The sequence below is a fragment of the Panulirus ornatus genome, chromosome 1 (assembly GCF_036320965.1).
Source record: "Panulirus ornatus isolate Po-2019 chromosome 1, ASM3632096v1, whole genome shotgun sequence".
In the NCBI taxonomy this organism is placed as follows: Eukaryota; Metazoa; Arthropoda; class Malacostraca; order Decapoda; family Palinuridae; genus Panulirus; species Panulirus ornatus.
In genome coordinates, this window is record NC_092224.1 from 73,253,249 (window position 1) to 73,275,759 (window position 22,511).

General features: G+C 39.4%; 1 protein-coding gene across 1 annotated transcript in view; it reads right to left on the reverse strand.

Annotated features, from left to right (window-relative positions):
- The window catches only part of Gcn5 (Gcn5 acetyltransferase), a 98,235-nt gene that overhangs the window by 61,055 nt on the left and 14,669 nt on the right, over positions 1-22,511 (reverse strand). The window contains exons 4-6 of the mRNA XM_071663753.1: positions 21,924-22,048; positions 18,416-18,574; positions 11,611-11,744 (exon numbers count right to left, since the gene is read on the reverse strand). Of these exons, the coding sequence (XP_071519854.1) occupies positions 11,611-11,744; positions 18,416-18,574; positions 21,924-22,048 (418 nt within the window). The remainder of the gene's footprint in view (positions 1-11,610; positions 11,745-18,415; positions 18,575-21,923; positions 22,049-22,511) is intronic.

Below are 22,511 nucleotides of genomic sequence, written 5' to 3' on the forward strand. Positions count from 1 at the left end.
TCCACAGAAAATTTGACCAAGTGTTGCAAGATTTTCATGATGATGATGGAACCTCACAGTTGTGGAATGTAACTAAAGCAGAACTATCTGCAAAACATAAGAAATTTCATGGTGTATCATGCCATGAAGAAGAATATACCAGAGCATTTAACTCTTTCACTGGCTGATGACAGGTTGCATCACTGAAGTCCTCAGACCTTGGAGATGCCCTCACCGTCACTGCTGATCAATGCACCTGGAACCCCTAGCATACAGTCAGAAATATTTAAATATTTTGTTGTTACTTTTTCCTGCAACATGTTTCAATACATCTTGTAAAACAGTTTATCTGCTTCCCTAAATGAATGAACCCTTTTGTGTTTCCAAAAGTAAATGAAAAATACATATAAGTATGCATAACAATTAGTGAGAGGACAAGAGCATGGGAAGGAGTAGCAGTACTCCTGAAACAGGAGTTGTGGGAGTATGTGATAGAATGTAAGAAAGTAAATTCTCGATTAATATGGGTAAAACTGAAAGTTGATGGAGAGAGATGGGTGATTATTGGTGCATATGCACCTGGGCATGAGAAGAAAGATCATGAGAGGCAAGTGTTTTGGGAGCAGCTGAATGAGTGTGTTAGTGGTTTTGATGCACGAGACCGGGTTATAGTGATGGGTGATTTGAATGCAAAGGTGAGTCATGTGGCAGTTGAGGGAATAATTGGTATACATGGGGTGTTCAGTGTTGTAAATGGAAATGGTGAAGAGCTTGTAGATTTATGTGCTGAAAAAGGACTGGTGATTGGGAATACCTGGTTTAAAAAGCGAGATATACATAAGTATACGTAAGTAGGAGAGATGGCCAGAGAGCGTTATTGGATTACGTGTTAATTGACAGGCGCGCGAAAGAGAGACTTTTGGGTGTTAATGTGCTGAGAGGTGCAATTGGAGGGATGTCTGATCATTATCTTGTGGAGGCTAAGGTGAAGATCTGTATGGGTTTTCAGAAAAGAAGAGTGAATGTTGGGGTGAAGAGGGTGGTAAGAGTAAGTGACCTTGGGAAGGAGACTTGTGTGAGGAAGTACCAGGAGAGACTGAGTACAGAATGGAAAAAGGTGAGAACAATGGAAGTAAGGGGAGTGGGGGAGGAATGGGATGTATTTAGGGAATCAGTGATGGATTGCACAAAAGATGCTTGTGGCATGAGAAGAGTGGGAGGTGGGTTGATTACAAAGGGTAGTGAGTGGTGGGATGAAGAAGTAAGATTATTAGTGAAAGAGAAGAGAGAGGCATTTGGACGATTTTTGCAGGGAAAAAATGCAATTGAGTGGGAGATGTATAAAAGAAAGAGACAGGTCAAGAGAAAGGTGCAAGAGGTGAAAAAGAGGGCAAATGAGAGTTGGGGTGAGAGAGTATCATTAAATTTTAGGGAGAATAAAAAGATGTTCTGGAAGGAGGTAAATAAAGTGCGTAAGGCAAGGGAGCAAATGGGAACTTCAGTGAAGGGCGCAAATGAGGTGATAACAAGTAGTGGTGATGTGAGAAGGAGATGGAGTGAGTATTTTGAAGGTTTGTTGAATGTGTTTGATGATAGAGTGGCAGATATAGGGTGTTTTGGTCGAGGTGGTGTGCAAAGTGAGAGGGTTAGGGAAAATGATTTGGTAAACAGAGAAGAGGTAGTAAAAGCTTTGCGGAAGATGAAAGCCGGCAAGGCAGCAGGTTTGGATGCTATTGCAGTGGAATTTATTAAAAAAGGGGGTGACTGTATTGTTGACTGGTTGGTAAGGTTATTTAATGTATGTATGACTCATGGTGAGGTGCCTGAGGATTGGCGGAATGCGTGCATAGTGCCACTGTACAAAGGCAAAGGGGATGATAAGAGTGAGTGCTCAAATTACAGAGGTATAAGTTTGTTGAGTATTCCTGGTAAATTATATGGGAGGGTATTGATTGAGAGGGTGAAGGCATGTACAGAGCATGAGATTGGGGAAGAGCAGTGTGGTTTCAGAAGTGGTAGAGGATGTGTGCATCAGGTGTTTGCTTTGAAGAATGTATGTGAGAAATACTTAGAAAAGCAAATGGATTTGAATGTAGCATTTATGGATCTGGAGAAGGCATATGACAGAGTTGATAGAGATGCTCTGTGGAAGGTATTAAGAATATATGGTGTGGGAGGCAAGTTGTTAGAAGCAGTGAAAAGTTTTTATCGAGGAAGTAAGGCATGTGTACATGTAGGAAGAGAGGAAAGTGATTGGTTCTCAGTGAATGTAGGTTTGCGGCAGGGGTGTGTGATGTCTCCATGGTTGTTTAATTTGTTTATGGATGGGGTTGTTAGGGAGGTGAATGCAAGAGTTTTGGAAAGGGGGGCAAGTATGAAGTCTGTTGTGGATGAGAGAGCTTGGGAAGTGAGTCAGTTGTTGTTCGCTGATGATACAGCGCTGGTGGCTGATTCATGTGAGAAACTGCAGAAGCTGGTGACTGAGTTTGGTAAAGTGTGTGAAAGAAGAAAGTTAAGAGTAAATGTGAATAAGAGCAAGGTTATTAGGTACAGTAGGGTTGAGGGTCAAGTCAATTGGGAGGTAAGTTTGAATGGAGAAAAACTGGAGGAAGTAAAGTGTTTTAGATATCTGGGAGTGGATCTGGCAGCGGATGGAACCATGGAAGCGGAAGTGGATCACAGGGTGGGGGAGGGGGCGAAAATCCTGGGAGCCTTGAAGAATGTGTGGAAGTCGAGAACATTATCTCGGAAAGCAAAAATGGGTATGTTTGAAGGAATAGTGGTTCCAACAATGTTGTATGGTTGCGAGGCTGTGGGCTATGGATAGAGTTGTGCGCAGGAGGATGGATGTGCTGGAAATGAGATGTTTGAGGACAATGTGTGGTGTGAGGTGGTTTGATCGAGTAAGTAATGTAAGGGTACGAGAGATGTATGGAAATAAAAAGAGCGTGGTTGAGAGAGCAGAAGAGGGTGTTTTGAAATGGTTTGGGCACATGGAGAGAATGAGTGAGGAAAGATTGACCAAGAGGATATATGTGTCGGAGGTGGAGGGAACGAGAAGTGGGAGACCAAATTGGAGGTGGAAAGATGGAGTGAAAAAGATTTTGAGTGATCAGGGCCTGAACATGCAGGAGGGTGAAAGGCGGACAAGGAATAGAGTGAATTGGATCGATGTGGTATACCGGGGTTGACGTGCTGTCAGTGGATTAAATCAGGGCATGTGAAGCGTCTGGGGTAAACCATGGAAAGTTGTGTGGGGCCTGGATGTGGAAAGGGAGCTGTGGTTTTGGGCATTATTGCATGACAGCTAGAGACTGGGTGTGAACGAATGGGGCCTTTGTTGTCTTTTCCTAGTGCTACCTCGCACACATGAGGGGGGAGGGGGATGGTATTCCATGTGTGGCGAGGTGGCAATGGGAATGAATAAAGGCAGACAGTGTGAATTGTGTGCATGGGTATATATGTATGTGTCTGTGTGTGTATATATATGTGTACATTGAGATGTATAGGTGTGTATATTTGCGTGTGTGGATGTGTATGTATATACATTGTGTATGGGGGTGGGTTGGGCCATTTCTTTCGTCTGTTTCCTTGCGCTACCTCGCAAACGCGGGAGACAGCAACAAAACAAGATATATAAAATAATATATATATATATGCATAACAATTTCTTTCCAGCAGTATTGCAGAATTAATTTTTTTTACATTCAATCTTAAAAATCTGATGTATTTGCTAGAAAAAAGCTAAGAAAGTATTTCCTACCTATTGCCCTTTTGTCACTACCGTTTACCTGTTGTAAAGTGCTGAAAAGTCTTTGGCTGTGGGAGTTTAAAATGTTCTCTTTTTTGTGCATATCACATCTTTGGATTACAGAAACAGCATTCGACAGTCTTCCATGCTTATCGTGCCAGTAGGACATCATTCCAAAGTGTAAGTTGTAGATCATACCTTCTAGGAATTTCAAGGTACAGATGACAATATCCCTCCCCAGTCTGTGCTCCAAGGAGAATAACCTCAGTAATTTCAGTCATTCCCAGTAATTCAGTTCCTCTACCATGTTACCATGGGCCATAAATGATTTCCGAGCATTTTCTAATTCTGCAATTTCACTTGCCTCATTGGATGATGTTAGAACACAGCAGTGTTCTACCTTTGAAAGAATTAATATCTTGAATAGAATCATCACTGGTTTCTCCTACTGTCTTGAAAGTCTACAGGATCCAGCCCATCATCCTTCTGGTGGAGACAACTGTTGTTTTGTTGTGGTCCCTGAAGGTTTAGTTAACATTATTACTCCAAGGTCTTTACCATTAGTCAACTAGTTTATGATAGTGTCTGTGTCTGTCCAGTAGTCAGAACTGTTTTTGATTACTTCATTTTCCCCATACCAAAGGAGTTGAAATCAATTCCTAAAGAAATGCATGGCAAACTTTGTTTCCCAGTGGAAGATTTCATTTATGTCCCTTTGTAGCCTTTCAGCATCCTGATTTTTGTATTTATTCTTGTATTATCTGCAAAGGATGACATGAAACTGTGGCTAATACTTGCATCTAGGTCAGACTTAAGAATGAGGAACACATGGTGTGCAAGTACAGTTCCTTGAAGGACTGAGCTTTTTACCATGGAGGCTCTGGAGTTGGCATGGTTTGCAACTACATACTGCAATGTTAATAAAAAAGTTGTGTATCCATTTCCCAATTTTCCAGTTACTCCCATCTTTCGTATTTCATACGCTATGACAGCATGACCACATTTGTCAAATGCTTCTGCAAAGCCTATGTAAATCATGTTAGCATTCTGTTTGTTTTGTAGAGCTTCAACAATCTTGTCACAGTGGTCAAACAACTGGCAGAGGCAAAATCTTCCTGACCGAATCCATGTTTACTGGGTTATGAAATGTCGATTGTTCAGATACAGAAATTCAGTCAGTTTGCCTCTTATTACTCTTTCAAAGATTTTAACAGTGCACAATGTTAGTGCTATCAATCAGTAAGTTTTGGGGCTGTTCTTTCTTATTTCACCTTTCTGGAGTGGTACAATGCAAGTCAGTTTTAAACTTTTGGGGAGGATGTCAAAAAGTAGACTCTTTCTCCAGAGGGTGTTCAGTGCTTATGTAAGAGATGTTTTGCATTTCTTTAATCCTGTCCACTATTAGGTGAATAGGGGGTTGTTCTAAAACTTTTCTTGACAGGAGAGGCTTCAATTCCCAAATCAATCCCAAACCTCTTTTTTAACTTTAGAAGCACCACTTTTCAGACTCTAAAATCCTCAAAAGCTCTAGAGTAAACTCCTAACTGACAAGAAGCTATTATAATATGAATCTGCCTCAAGACCCTCCTAGATGGCCTTGAAAGGGCCAACTTGAAAAGGAACCTCTGCCCTTAAAAGAATCAGACTCAGGTACACTATAACCTTTCCTTCTCAGAGGAGTAGAGAAGGACGACTACTTAAGATCAGGAATAACAGAGCTCCAAACTTGCTGTTGCCTTCCAGCAATTCTCTTCAAAGAGACAGGGTTAATAACAACAGTTTCCTTCAAACTCAATGATCAAGAAGACCTAGCCCTAAGAACCTGAATGGCCTCATGGGGGAAAAGGGAAGTCAGATAAGGTGGGGAAATGCAAGAACTAACAGCTTACCATTTATCACAGTAAGATAGCCTGTCATTTGCATTGTTGCTAAGATATAAGAGATTGTATAAAACTCACTACATAAAAATGAAAGCTGTTAAAAGACATTACCCCACAACTCTCCCTGTGAGATCCAGTTTCAGTAATTGATCTGTCAGTGACGGACAGGATTTACAGAAGGCAGAAAATTCTGAAGACTTTGAGTAAACTTCCTAGAATGATGTGAAGGCAGGAGGATGAACTGAACAAAAATGTCAAGTCTCCAGATCCTCTTTGGTTAAGCAGACAAGGAAAATTGATCAATCTAAAAACAAGGACTCTGACCTTCCTTTACCTGCAACGTTGCTCCAGGGAAGTCCAAAAAAAATTTGAGCATCATCATTCATAAATACTGCATGAAAATAAATGAAAAGGTAAGTCTTTTTTTTTAGTTTGAATGGAAATATACATCCCCAAGGCTCCAAAACATACATATCAGTATCAGGTAGACAATCCTCCAAGGAAAAAGGTGGTCTGGAATAACAAGGAAAAGCCTTTGTCTCTCGGCATAAGTGGTTCTGATGAAACTGATGACCTCTGAAATATATTCAAAGAATGATGAAATTAGCAGCATTATCTCTTTATGGGTTAATTTGGCATCAAACACCCACCTCTACCATGTTAACAGATGCTTTACTTGTCTCCCTCAGTCAACCAGACCTAGTTAAAAAAAAAAAAAAAAAAAGTCTAGAAGGTGAATGTGGCTCTCCCAATAGGTTTTAAAATCTCATTCATAAATACAACTTATTCCTTCCAAGCAAGAACATGGGCCTTCTTTGCTGGGGCAATTTAAGACTTCTTAGGTAAAGTGAAAATATCACCTGAAACAAAAACTAACGGACAGCAACCAAAAATTGCATCACTACACCCTCAATATACAATATCATGAGATAACTGAAGTGGCAAATCATGTCATCTGACTTCTAAAGCTGTACTATGCTGCCAGACATATGCCTACTACTGACAAGGAATAAGATTTGTTTCATAAATAAAACCTAATGAATGAAAGCCTTATTCTATGCTACTCTTTTTCACCTCTTCCTTTTTTTCTGCTACTCCATACGCTCTCCTCAATGTTGCTCCCATTTGTCCACCTGTTCTCCTCACACTATTCATTTCCTTCCAAAAACTTTTCGTATTCTTCATAAAATTTACCAATAATATCTCAACCGATCTCATTTGCCCTCTTTTTCAGTTCCTTTATCTTCCAACCACTCATCCTCTTTCCCTTCAGAACCCATCAATTCATAACTATTTTCTCTTTCATTGTCTACTTAACTTCCTCATCCCACCAGTCACTACCTTATTTCATTTGCCTACATCCCACCTTTCACGTACTACATATGTAAGCACTGCTTCCCTTCTTACTTCTACTCCTTTTTTCACCCTCCTGAATTTATCTACTAACCATACACTATTTTTCATTCAATCTCTCTTGTCTTTTCTGCATTTAGAACACTTTTCCATGCGCACTCATTTTCAACACATCTTTCCTATATACATTCCCTCTTTCCATGAAACTGTAACAAACGTTCACACTAGCCTCCAAGAGATGAATCACATCCCACATGCTGCTCCTCCCAGCACATTCACATCCCAAAACTCTCCACTGCATGCCTGTTAATTAGGACATAATCCAATAATCCTCACTAAATTCCACCCCAACTCATCTATATAAACATATGTACAGTATACACCTTTTTTTTTACCAATCATTCCAAATCGCAAATCCCTTTCCAGCATATAAGAAGCTGCTCCCCATTTTCATGCACAACAGGTACCCTATGCCTCTTAACGATACCCTCAAATGCTGCATCATCTACTCTTGCAATCAGATACCCTCCAACAAAAATTGCAAAATCACTGACTCAGCTTCTCCCAGGAAATACTCCTCTTGCTAACAAGTGCATAAGCTGTAACTTTCACCCACCTTTTGTTCTCAACCACATATGTCTTGTACTCACGTTCTTACATACTTTGACACAATCCCAAGGTTCCTCTTTCATCAGAAGTGCCACCCTTTCCATTGCCCTCACCCTCACACAAACCCCAACTTAACTCCCTCAAACATTCCCAAACCATTCTACCCATTTCCCCTTTGACCAAGTTTCACTCACAGTCAGATCATCCATGTTTCTCTCATCAAACATAACACCTATCACTCCCTTCTCTGTTTACAACTACACACATTCAGACACCCCCAACCTGAACCTTTGTGGAGCAGCTGACCTGAGAAGAGCTCAAGGCAGGACTCACCGCTTTTTCTTTTTTCAAAACTTTGGAGGGCCTACAGCTCATGAAACCCAATATGTATAAGTAAAGGTACCTACCTAAGAGTAGATACAAGATATTGCAATGATTGCAAGGTTAGTGCATAGTACACTGCTCGCCACTCAACTTGTTAGGTGTAACAGGGCCCCTGAATGATTGGATATTAAGTTTGAGAATGCCAAATTTGGGGAGATTAGCAGAGATTGGGGAGGGAAGTTTCCCTGGTTCAAACTAAACACCCAGGAGTGTCACCAATTTTAGTAAATCACTTTCTTTCAAGTATTATGCTTTATAATTAGATCCAGTTATTAAGAGTGAGTAGCTACCATTAGGAAAGTGAAAAATGCAGCTCTGATTTAACATGAGCAGTACATTAACGTTGACCAAGATTAAGTTCTCTGAGACTTTAAAAACTTTTCTCTATAAAATGCAAAATATGGAAACCTTGGTTTACTTTCGAGTTCTGAATTTCAAGGGTAGTTTATCCAATTTCCTGTCCTGTGAGATGAATAAATTATGTATGTCCGGGGCATAATGATGAAGTAACAGCCAGCCTTCATATCGACATAAAACATTCCCATTTTTAACTTTCTATATCAGTACCAAAGAAATACCAGAAAAATGGCTTCAATTGATAAGAATTTTACCAAAAATATTGCCAGAGGCAATAATAAAACTATGTATGCATTTTTGATTTCCTTTGAATCACACTGGTAGTAGCCATGCAATTAACAGATGTGTAGGGTGTATTATATAACAGTAAATAGCACTACAGATCCTTGGGAGGTAAGTGTTGGAGCCAGTGCAAGGGACTAAGGCAACACTGTCAGTTTCAGCTAATGATTCAAATTTTCCTCCTAACTGAGGATATTTTGTGCTAGTAAGCTTTATTATTTTTTCTAGTATTATTTTGGGAGACCAACTGAAGACCTTAAGGACTGCCTAGGCAACAATAAAAATTGAGGTCTTAAAGATGACAAAGAAAATAGAAAGGAAAGCTTGGAAAAACTTGTTAATGAACACTACCACTGCCAAGTGCAAAAGTATTTTGTCTAAGATTGGACCACAGTCTGGTATGGAATCAAATAAAGGAACGTGGAATGACCAGTCAGTCATTATAAGGTCCACATGGAAGAAACAAAAGGGAGAGATGAAAAAGATATCGCCATCAATCAAATGCTATGGGAAGGTATTAAAAAGCAAAACCAAAATTAACAAAACAAGAGAAGTTTAAGAAACCAAAAATTCAATTCAAGAATCATCAAGAGTATCATCATACGATGAGAGAGGAACTCAAGGAATCAAAAAATTGAGAAAAAGGACATGAACAATGATTAGCATCAGGTGATAGAAATAAGAGGGTACATACCATTACCAGAGGAGAGAAGGCAGAATGAGCAAAGAAAAGGATAGATAAAAAGGGGTAACTTTACATGTCCGGAGAATGTTGAACTGGAGGAACTCCCTAAACACAAACTACAGAAACTGCTAAAAATATTGGGCTGGGAAAGGAGAATGAACAGTTTCTGGGGTTGCTCCAAGAACTCTGAACATGAGAACTAATGCAGTGGTATAGGAACCTGGGAACAGAGGGGTGGAAGAGACTGGGCACAGCTATAAATAGAATAATATGCATTGTTAGAGACTGTGCAAAAAGGAAAATTTATGTTCTATTAAATGATAAATTTAGAAAAGTGAAGCACATATAGGATCAGTGCTTGTTAGCAAAATGGAAGATTAGAAAGCCCAAAACACAGAGGGTGATGAAATAAAATTACTGGACTTAGCCATAAATGGGTGGCATTAAAGTAAAGATATGAACCCAATATAAAAATCTGGGCCAACATGGTCAACACCCGGGAACCAGCAAGGGAGAGGACAACCTAGGAGCTTATGGAGCAAAGCTACATAGTCTGGCAATCATTCCAGGCAAAGCCACACCTTGTCCCCCAACATGTTGCCAGTATGCCAGACTGAAATGAGACAGTCATTCAAAAAGAGGGGGGGCTGGATGAGTTATTAAATGAAACAGAAGTGCATACATGAATTTACATACCCTGCTTGTTTTTATCACATACAAACAAGTAGTAATGAAAAATGATAGGTGACATGAAAATATACCCTACAAAGAGACCAATATACAATATAACATTAAGACATTTAACCACAGCTCTATACAACTCAGTCATAAGTAAATAATGACAATGATATAGGAATTTTAATTAATGTAATATTAAATGTTTCAAACCTTGTTACAACTGTGTGTGTGTGTGTGTGTGTGTGTGTGTGTGCATGCAGTGGGGGAGCTGCAACACTGGTATCAGTCACCTCCACCGCCTTAAAAACATTATGATAGCATTCAAGTTCAAGAATAAGTAATCAATGAGCAAGCTGTTCATAACATAAATCAAGCCAAAACTAAAATATGCTTCTTAAGTTTGGTTACTACACCTAGAGAAGCACAAATAGCTACCAGAGATTGTGCCACAATAATGAAAGATGAAATACAGGAAATGGCTAATCTTTAAATTTGCCCATGAAGGAAGACATGAGTGAGGGGTGACCTAATTACAAACTTTATATTTTCAAAACAATGCAATGATGCAGGCAGTGAACAGTTCTTCAACAGGTGTAAAGATAGAAAAACCAGAGGACATTACATGAGATAAAGCAAGAAACTTTTTCAAAAAGATCTAAAGAAGTATTTTCAAAGTATAAGAGTGATGGAAGAATGAAACACAATGCTTGATAACATAGTAAATGCAAACAGCATACAGAAACTTAAGAAGCTACAAGATAGAGAATATTGAAGAGATAGGACCCTACAAGTGTACAACTCTCTCTTAATCCAGTACATATAGGCTCCTTTTTCTATTCATTTCTGGAAAGTGATAATGCAAGGAGGAGTGTTTTCAGATGCCAGCTCCTGCTCCGTTTTGTTACCTTTTCAGACACACAAAAGAAATGTTGGTAGTTGTCTTACTCCCTTGTCTCCAAGGATAATGATATTAAAACAATTAATAAAAACATCCATTAGTTTTGCATTCATTTTTGCAAAATATATTGCATCCCATCCATTTGATTTCACTATATATCACACAGTGACAGCTAATTTGCTTGCAATATAAACTGGTTACAATTGTGAGGAGAAACTTTATTTACATATCTGAGGATTACACTGATATTTCAGTTTTGCAAAGTCTTGCCTTGGTGTGTAAATATAGTGCTCATAAAAGTCTCAGACAAGAAAATACATGTTCATCAGATGTGTATCAATAGCACTGTATATAAGTTCTAGTACATTAAAAAGGTACACCATTAATGGCATTCCCTACAGTCCATGAGGTGGTAACCCCTAAAACAGGAAAAGTTAGTTCAGTCCTAGTTTAAGACAAGAAAATAAATGTTCATCAGATGTGTATCAATAACACTGTATATAAGTTCTAGTACATTAAAAGGTACACCATTAATGGCATTCCCTACAGTTCATGAGGTGGTAACTCCTTAAGCAGGAAAAGTTATTTCAGTCCTAGTTATCTGACAAAGTAAGAACAGTCTCATTAGCACAATACTTCTTGTGCCAACCATCACTTGTCTCTTGAGTGTAGTGCATTTCCAATGTATTACAATGCACCTTAAAACTCAAAATAAAGATAAACAATCAAAGCCAACCCTTAAATATAACCATACCTTGTGTAATTGACTTTATAAGCGGAACTTTCTTCAGGGGTGGTGTGGGCACGTCTTGCTGAGGGAGTTTCTGAACGCCAGTGATTAAGACAGTGGAGAAACATCTTGGCCAAGTCACTCATCATCTGAAAGTCCTAGATGCAAGGAAAAAAATATCATTAAACTACCTATTATTCTTTACTCTATTTCTAGTCAAATGCAGAGTATCACATGTACCTAGCACTATGTTCATCTAAATGAATCTTCAACCCACATTCAGTGTGTGCTACTGTGAAACACCAGTTTCCACACTAATAAAAGCACTCCTTTTCATTTTGCACGCCAAGTTCATTCATCACGTAAGACAAACATCTCTAAAAACACCCCCATTTTCACAGCACAAAAGAATCCAATGTATTAGATCAAGTTATTCATCTGACATCATCATTTGAAATGATGCTATTCCTAAACAATTGTAAGTTCTTGATAAGCCTATTATTGGTCATGTATCCTACATAACCACATCTTAAAATACTCTAATTACTAAATCAAAATTTCTTTTCTTTTAATATTTGCCTACCTTTCCCTCCTTAAGAGGAAGCATAGGAATAGGCACTTGAACCTTTACAGAAAAATCCTCATTTGGTTAAAACTATAGTTCCTCCATTTAGAAAGCTAATACCATAGAAAAAAATTTCCAACTCCCTATCTAATCCCTCTCAGTATATCAAGGTTGACATGCCATCAATGGACTGAACAAGGGCATGTGAAATGCATGGGGTAAACCATGGAAAGGTCTGTGGAGCCTGGATATAGATATGGAGCAGTGGTTTCAGTGCATTACACATAACAGCTAGAGAGTGGCAATGCTGTTTCCTGCGGGGAGGGGTGGCGCTGACAATGGGTAAAAGCAAGAAAGTATGAATATGTACATGTGTATATATGTATATGTATGTGTATGTGTGTGTGTGTGTGTGTGTGTATGTAGGTGCGTGTCCCAGCACCACCCCTGCTCCACAGGAAACAGCATTGCCACCCCGTGTCAGCGAGGTAGTGCCAGAAACCCAGACAAAAAAGGGGCCACATTCATTCAAACTCAGTCTCTAGTTGTCATGTGTAATGCACCAAAACCACAACTCCCTATCCACATCCAGGAACCACAGACCTTTCCATGGTTTACCCCAGATGTTTCAAATGCCCAGGTTCAGTCCATTGACAGCAAGTCAACCCTGGTATACCACATTGTTCCAATTCACTCCATTCCTTGCATGTCTTTCACCCTCCTGCATGTTCAGGCCCTGATCACTCAAAATCTTTTTCACTCCATCCTTCCACATCCAATTTGGTCTTCCACTTCTCATTCCCTCCACCTCTGACATATATAACCTCTGTCAATCTTTCCTCACATATTCTTTCCATATTTCCAAGCCATTTCAACACACCCTCTTCTGCTCTCTCAACTTCACTTGTATCACTACCACACATCTCTCTTACCCTTTCATTACTTACTCAATCAAACCACCTCACACCACATATTGTCCTCAAACATTTCATTCCCAACACATCCACCCTCCTCCATACAACCCGATATATAGTGCATGCCTTGCAACTATATAATATTGTTGGAACTACTATTCCTTCAAACACACCCATTTTTGCTCTCTGAGATAACGTTCTCTCTTTCCATACATTCTTCAGCACTCCCAGAACCTTTGCTAACTCTCCTACCCTACGACTCACTTCCACATCCATAGTTCCATTCGCTGCTAAATCCACTCCCTGATATCTAAAACATTTCACTTCCTCCAGTTTTTCCATTCAAACACTCATCCCAACTAACTTGTCCCTCAACCCTGCTATACCTAACAACCTTGATCTTATTCTCATTTACTCTCAACTTTCTCCTTTCGCACGCTTTTCCAAACTCAGTCACCAACTTATGCAGTTTCTCACTTGAATCAGCTACCAGTGCTGTATCATCAGCGAACAACAACACTTGCATTTACTTCCCTAACCACCCCATCCATAAACAAATAAAACAACCATGGAGACATAACACACCCCTGCTGCAGACCAACCTTCAATGGGAACCAATCACTCTACTCTCTTCCTACTCATACACATGCCTTACAACCTTGATATAAACTTCTCACTGCTTCTAGCAGCTTACCTCCCACACCATATACTCTCAAGACCTTCCACAAAGCATTTGTATCCACTTTGTCATATGCTTTCTCCAGATTCATAAATGCCACATACAAATCAATCTGTTTCTCTAAATATTTCTCATACTCATTCTTCAAAACAAACACCTGATCGACGCATCTTCTACCACTTCTCAAACCACACTGCCCTTCCCAAATCTGATGTTCTGTAGATGCCTTCACCTTCTCAATCAATACCCTCCCATACAATTTTCAAGGAATACTCAACAAACTTATGCCTGTAATTTGAACACTCACCTTTATCTTCTTTGTCTTTGAACAATGGCACTATACATGCATTCCACCCATCCTCTGGCACTTCACCCTGATCCATACATACAATAAATATCCTTACCAACCAATCAACAACAGTCACTCCCTTTCTTAATAAATTCAATTGCAACACCATCCAATCCCACTGCCTTGACAGATTTCATCTTTCACAAGGCTTTCACCACCTCTTCTCTCTTCATTAAACCACTCTCCCTGACTCTCTCACTTTCCACACCACCTCAACCAAAATAACCTACATCTGCCACCCTATCATCAAACACATTCAACAAACCTTCAAAATACTCACTCCATATCCTCCTCACTTCATCACTACCTGTTATTACTTCCCCCCTTGCCTCTTTCATCGATGTTCCCATTTGTTCCCATGTTTTACACCCGTTATTTACCTCCTTTCAAAACACCTTTTTATTCCCGTAAAGTTTAATTATACTCCCTCATCCCAACACTCATTTGCCATCTTTTTCAACTCTTGCACCTTTCTCTTGACCTCCTACCACTTTCTCTTATACATTTCCTTGTCATTTGCACTCCATCCTTGCAAGTTTCATCCAAATGCCTCTCTTTTCTCTTTCACTAACAACCTTACTTTTTCATTCCAACCACTCACTAGCCTTTCTAATCTGCCCACCTCCCACTTTTCTCATGCCACATGCATCTCTTGCACATGCCATCACAGCTTCCCTAAATACATCAAATTCCTCATCCACTCCCCTCACGTCATTTGCTCTCACCTTTTGCCATTCTACAGTCAATCTCTCCTGGTACTTCCACACACAAGTCTTCCTTCCTAGCTCCCTTGTAGACCAAGAAGGAAAACTGGTAAGATGTGATCCTGGTAACATCTACTGGTGTCTCTGTATATCTTCCTCCATCTGTGTGTGATTTGTTACTATTTGCTTATGAAGATGCGTTGAAATACAAGATAGTGCTTAAGCAAATTTTCCTGCTTTGATTTTCCTTTGTGGTCAATAAGCTCATCCATGATAATCACATGTCTGTTTCATGAATACATCATACAGGTAGGACATTTTTTTGGGAGGCATACAAGGATGAAAGCTATGGCATATTCTCCTTTATCTATTTCTTATGTACAGTTTCCATTTGCCATACTTTTTTTTGGTGGTCTTCTAGGAGTTCTGCAAAGGGTAGCAACGTTCCTGAACTAACGTGTTCCATCTTCAGGCTGGATCTGATGCTTCTGTTGTGGATGGCTACTTATATATGATTCTGGTGGATTGGGTGGAGACAGGTAGGCGAAGCTGATTGTTTAAGCTGAGCACTCATTGGCTGTTTGGTCGGTAAGCCTTATGCGGTGTTTTGAGGATGGAAGATTTTGAAAATCTTCGACTTGTGTGTTTGTTGTCAGTTGGTTTGTGATGATGTAAATTGCTTCTAGGAACAAGAGATGGCAAGGGTCTTGTTCTCTGTCGATGATCTTGGTGTTCTCGTCTGGGTCCTGTCGTGGCAGGCGGGAGTAATGTAGAGTGGTGTAATGGTTCTTCATGGCTCCATTCTGTAGGTGACAGGTGAGGAAAGCGCCTTGATAGTCTGGTCCGTGTCATTCCAATGTATGAGTGAGGTCCACTCTCCTCACTGTTGCAACTATGCTGGTAAATGACATGGTCCTCCTAAAGGAGCGTCTTGGTCACAGCAGGTCTGTTATGAAGCAGAAGGTGGGCTTTTTTCATCGTCTTGTACTATATGATGATAGCAATGAACTTTTCCGAGTCTGTGGGGAGTATATTTCCCGCATCAGCAAGACAGCAATAGGAAAAAGGCGAAGAAAGACCCATCCACTCATACACACATTTATACATACACATGCATACATGTACACATACACAAATATATACATATATACACAAGTACATATCCATACTTCCTTGCCTTCATCCATTCAGGTGCCATCCTGCCCCACAGCAAACAGCATCACTTCCCCCTAAATAAACAAGGTAGTGCCAGGAAAAGACAAAAGCCACATTCGTTCACACTCATTCTCTATTAGTCATGTGTAATGCACCAAAATCACAGCTCCCTATCCACATCCAGGCCCTACAGACCTTTCCATGGTTTACCCCAGGCATTTCACATGCCCTGGTTCAGTCCAATGACAGGACATCAACACCGGCATAGCACATCGTTCCAATTCACTCTATTCCTTACACACCTCTCACCCTCCAGCATGTTCAAGCCCCAATCACTCAAAATCTTTTTCACTCCATCCTTCCACCTATAATTTGGTCTCCCTCTTCTCTTTGTTCCCTTCACCTCTGATACATATATCCTCTTTGTCAACCTTTCCTCACTCATTCTCTCTATATGTCCAAACCATTTCAACACACCCTCCTCTGCTCTCTCAACCATACTATTTTTATTACCACACATCTCTCTTAACCTTTCATTACATACTTGATCAAACCACCTCAAACACTTCATTTCCAACACATCCACCCTCTTCCTTATAACCCTAACTATAGCCCATGCCTTGCAACCATATAATATTGTTGGAACTACTTTTCTTCAAACACCAATTTTTGTGGGGCCTGGATGTGGAAAGAGAGCTGTGGTTTCGGTGCATTACACATGGAAGCTAGAGACTGAATGTGAACAAATGTGGCCTTTTGTCTTTTCTTAGCGCTACCTCGTGGGGGACTATTTCATGTGTGGCGGGGTGGCGACAGGAATGAATAAAGGCAGCAAGTATGAATATGTACATGTTTACATATGTATATGTCTGAGTATGTATATGCATGTATACACTGAAATGTATAGGTATGTATATGAGCGTGTGTGGGCGTGTATGTATATACATGTGTATGTGGGTGGGTTGGCCATTCTTTCGTCTGTTTCCTTGAGCTACCTCGCTAACGCGGGAGACAAAGTATAACAAATAAAATAAATACCTATTTTTACTCTCCAAGATAATGTTCTCTTTCCACACATTCTTTATCGCTCACAATATTCTTCAATATCACTACATGATAAAGTTGATGAATAGAATAAACAGTTATTGAATTATTTGTATGCACACAGAATGGACTGTTGTCAAAATAATGTAAACTTTATGACTCCACTGAGTGATGCCTACTCCTCATAAAGTACAGGAGAAATCTGGAGGTGCAACTTTTTGGAATTCCCTCCACTATCTTGCACTTGCCCCACAGATACACACACAACACAGTGGATGATGCCAGCCTCCTTAACCCTGCAGGAGCCCTATAAAGACAGAAGGGACTCCTACGGTAGGAAATATGAGAATAAATAATAATCAAAATGTGCTTGGCTGTTTTTCATATGGTTATGGTTGTTACAGATGTCACTGATACCTACTGATGTCAGGGAAAGGGGTTGTACTTTGTCATCTCAAGCACTGATTAGTTGGTGGGAACATATTTTGGTATCTCTTACACTCAAAAGTACAGTATACTTATATTGTTTTTGCTTTAATATAATTGATTTCAAGGCATTCTCTCCACTCACACAAATTACAAAAATCATAAGTAAGCAAATGAAATAAAACATGCATGTGGCAGCTCTATAACAGGGAGTATGAAGTTGTTTGAAGAATCAGCAATCTTCAAATCCTGATGAAAATGGAAGTAAATGACACTTGTAGGTATTTCTCATTTCAGAACATGCTTAATTTTTCAGAAATTTGATCCAGTAAAATCTTGGTAGTTGCAATAGTCAGATTTAATCTCTGATGCTTATATACATAGAATGTACACTTATAAAACTTCTCTAGCCTAACTTTTCTGTTGAACCATTTTGCATGTATGAGTGAAAAAATGGAGGGAAAAAAATGCCACTTAAATGACCGCCTGCCAATAAGAGGGAGCAGGTATGAAGCTTTCTAAGTGTGCATACAGTTCATAATGTCCAGCTGTACCTAGGTTGAGGATTACTCTGAACATTCTGAGAAGCTTTGTTGACTATGTTGTCACTTAATCCTTTCTCTATTTTCATACTTGCATCTTTACCCTACATTCTTCTATTAAGGGATCAGTAACTCTTATACCCTGCACTGCTCTATTCCTTTTCTCTCCCTCCATATCACCAAACATACCCAAGATAGTCCTTAACACTTAAATTCTCTCACCTCTTCCAGTCTTTCTCCCTCCATATTTAAAAAATAGTTAAGGAAACCTTCTTCCATTACTCTACAAGGTTTGGAAAAATCTATATCCAATCTGATTCTTTGCAAACATCATTATTTTCCTTTAATTTGCATTTACCTTCAATAACCTATGCTTAAACACATCATAAAACATGCTTACAACCTTCTACAACTCCTCCTCACTCTTAATTCTACAGTTAACTATAACTACCTTTTGCTGAAGATGATTAAACTTGTGGAGTACAAAGTTGGTTACACCCTTGAAAATTGAAGGTCGTTCAAAGGGTGGCGTACCCAGAGGTCCCTCGACTGTTGGGGGGCTAACTTGTAGTATACATTTTCGAAGACGACGGAACAAATACGAATATACCTGTTGGGAGATAAATTACAGACTAATGGAATAAATTGGAAAGGAAAATCAAGAGAAGTAATTTTGGTCTACTGGAAGGACAGCAGGAACAAAAGTTACACATACTGAGGAACACAAGTTACAATACATATTTTTGGAGATATATCCCTAAATGGTAGTCATGAGCAATATACCTAACCAAAAGATTTAGTTTACCATAAATTCAATGAAATCCCTTGCAGATATTAGTTTAACATCTATGTTATTTCCTTCATTCACTGAGGAATGATTGAAAAATCATAATGGTTTGGCTGTCACATATTTTGAAAAGCAACTATGCCCTTCTGAGAAACTTGTCTGAGAGGAGTTGATGTATATTGTCAAGGAAAAAAAATGCACACACAAAAAAGATAAAGAAAAGCATAAGACGAATACATGGAAAATATAGGCATGGAAATGCTATAATGCTTGAAAAAGTAAGGAATATGTAATGTTTGTCTAACCAGAAAAGGTATGGCAATGTGCGCATGTCTACAGAAAATCCAATTTTGTATACATAATTTATTGGTACAAACTGAGATCAACTCCAGAGACACATTTCATGGATAATCAATTTATATAAACTTGAATCATGTCATAGCTATTCAATCTATTTTGGCTGCAACAATTATAGGGATATCAAACCATAAACAATAAAAATATGTCATACTCTACATTAATTTTATGCACTAAATATCACAGCTACAGAGACAAGCAGATGTGATCAATTATGGAATCTCATGTTTCTTTGGACGTATGTTTTTGTACATATAACATGGAGAATTACATACTGTGGACATTTAAAGTCATCTGATTGACAGACTAAACCAGCAATATATTTATATTTATTCATTTATTATACTTTGTCGCTGTCTCCCGCGTTAGTGAGGTAGCACAAAGAAACAGACGAAAGAATGGCCCAACGCACCCACATACACATGCACATACATACACGTCCACACACAGCACATATAAATATCTATACATCTCAATGTATACATATATATACACACACACAGACATATACATATATACACATATACATAATTCATACTGTCTGCCCTTATTCATTCCCATCGCCACCCCACCACACATGAAATGACAACCCCCTCCCCCCCACATGTGCACGAGGTTGTGCTAGGAAAAGACAACAAAGGCCCCATTCGTTCACACTCAGTCTCTAGCTGTCATGTGTAATGCACCAAAACCACAGCTCCCTTTCCACATCCAGGCCCTACACACCTTTCCATGGTTTACCCCAGACACTTCACATGCCCTGGTTCAATCCACTGACAGCACATCAACCCCAGGTATGCCACATCATTCCAATTCACTCTATTCCTTGCATGCCTTTCACCCTCCAGTATGTTCAGGCCCCAATCACTCAAAATCTCTTTCACTCCATCCTTCCACCTCCAAGTGGGTCTCCCCAATTGGTGAAGTATGATAATGGAGGATTTCCACACTTCTCCCCAATCTGGTACTCTGTACATGCCTTCACCCTCTCACTCAATACCCTCCCATACAACATACCAGGCATACTCAACAAACTATATACCTATGTAGTTTGAACACTCACCTTTAACACCCATGCCTTTATACAATGGCACTATGCATGCATTCAGCCAATCCTCAGGCACCTTACCAAGATCCATACATATATTGAAAATCCTTACCAACCAATCAAGAACACAGACACCCCCCATTTTGATAAATTCAACAACTGCCTTGCTGTATTTCACTTTACATGAAGCTTTCACCACCCCTTCTCTCTTCACTAAACCACTCTCCATGACTCTCACTTCACATACCAGCCCAAACAAATCACCCTATATCTGCCACTCTATCATCAAACACATTTAACAATCCTTGAAAATACTCAGTCCATCGGCATGTTATCACTTCCCCTTTTGCCCCCTTCACTGATGCTCCCATTTGTTCTCTTGTCTTTTGCGCATTATTCAACTCCTTCATAACATAATTTTTTCTCCCAAAAGTTTGATGATACTCTCTAACCCCAACTCTTATTTGCCCTCCTTTTCAACCCCAGCCTTTCCTCTTGACCAACCCCAACTCTTATTTGCCCTCCTTTTCAACCCCAGCCTTTCCTCTTGACCTCCTGCTGCTTTCCATTATACATTTTCCAATAATTTGCACTCCTTCCCTGTAAATACCACCCAAATGCCTCTCTTTTCTCTTTCACTAGCAACTTTACTCCATCCTACCAATCACTACATTTTCTAATCTGCGTTCCTCCCACCTTTCGCATGCTGCATGCATCTCTTCCACATGCCATTACTGCTTCACTAAATACCTCCCATTCTTCATTCATTCCACTAGCTCCTGTTGACCTTCTATACTTAATCTCTCCTGTATTTATTCACACAAGTCTCCTTTACAAGCTTGCTCACTCTCACCAGTCTCTTCTCCCAGACTATGTTTCCTATTATTTGAAAACCTCTACAAATCTTCACTCTCCCCTCCAAAAGATAGTGATCAGACATCCCACCAGGTGCCCTTCTCAGTACAAGTACACCCAAAAGTCTCTTTTACATGCCTATCAATTAATATGCACTGTAATAACACCTGACCATCTCCTGTTCACATACATATACTTGTGTATATCTCTCATTTTAAACCAGGTATTCCCAATCAACATAACTCCAAAAGCTCTTGAAAGTTTCCATTCATAACACTGAATACCTCATGTGCACCAATTATACCCTCACCTCATGTGCACCAATTATACCCTCAACTGGCACTTCTTAACCTTCACATTTATATCATCTATCACTAATACCCATGGGTATGTCTGTGTATGTGTATTTATACAAATGTATATGTGTACATGTTGATTCTTTTGCATAAATATTCACATTTCCTGCATTAGCAAGGTAACATTGAGGACAGAGAACAGAGCCTTAGAGAGAATATCCTCACTTGTTTATGTATATATACATGTGTATATATGGGTGGATGGGTCATTCTTTGTCTGTTTCCTGGTGCTACTTTGGTGGCATGAGAGACAGCGATCAAGGACAATAAATAACACAATAATATTATCATATGACAGACCTGTTTGGTGTCTGGGTCTTCCTCCCGATGAACACATATGAAGAGATTCTCCACATCCACAACAACGGAGAGTAAGCAATCTAAGTCATCATCACAGGCAGACTCAAGGGAATATCCTCACTTGTTTATGTATGTATATATGTGTGTGTGTATATGGGTGGATGGGTCTTTCTTTGTCTGCTTCCTGGTGCTACTTTGATGGCACAGGAGACTGCGATCAAGTATAATAAATAAAACATAAATAAATATGACAGACCTGTTTAGTGTCTGGGTCTTCCTCCCGATGAACACAAATGAAGAGATTCTCCACATCCACAACAATGGAGAGTAAGCGATCTAAGTCATCATCACTGGCAGACTCAAGGTGGCTCACATGATCACCTGTATAGTAATAAATGATACATGCTACTGAAGATGACCACATAAAACAAATACACAAAAGAAAAGCCACCCGGACAAATCCATTTTCTTATTCTAATTCAAGGTTGGTAACTTACCAAGCAATTTCCTATATATTCTTCCTTTGAAAATACTCTGAGAGATAGTAGACATTTAACAGTAGTACAGATCTTCTCTCTTACTTGACCTTCCTCATATAAAAACTGAACAGCAAACATTACCATATCAGAAGGTGATCAATATTACAGGAGAGGTACAGAAGTTTCAACAAAAAAGTTTTTCTCTACCCACCAAATGACTAAATCTACTCATCACTCTGTTTATCATCAGTAACTCCATTCCTAATTCCATGGGGTGGATCAAGTTCATACAACCAAAGATTTCAATCATAAACACCCTTAACCCAAATCCAATGTATCTGAGTGAAACATGCAAACTTTCATGC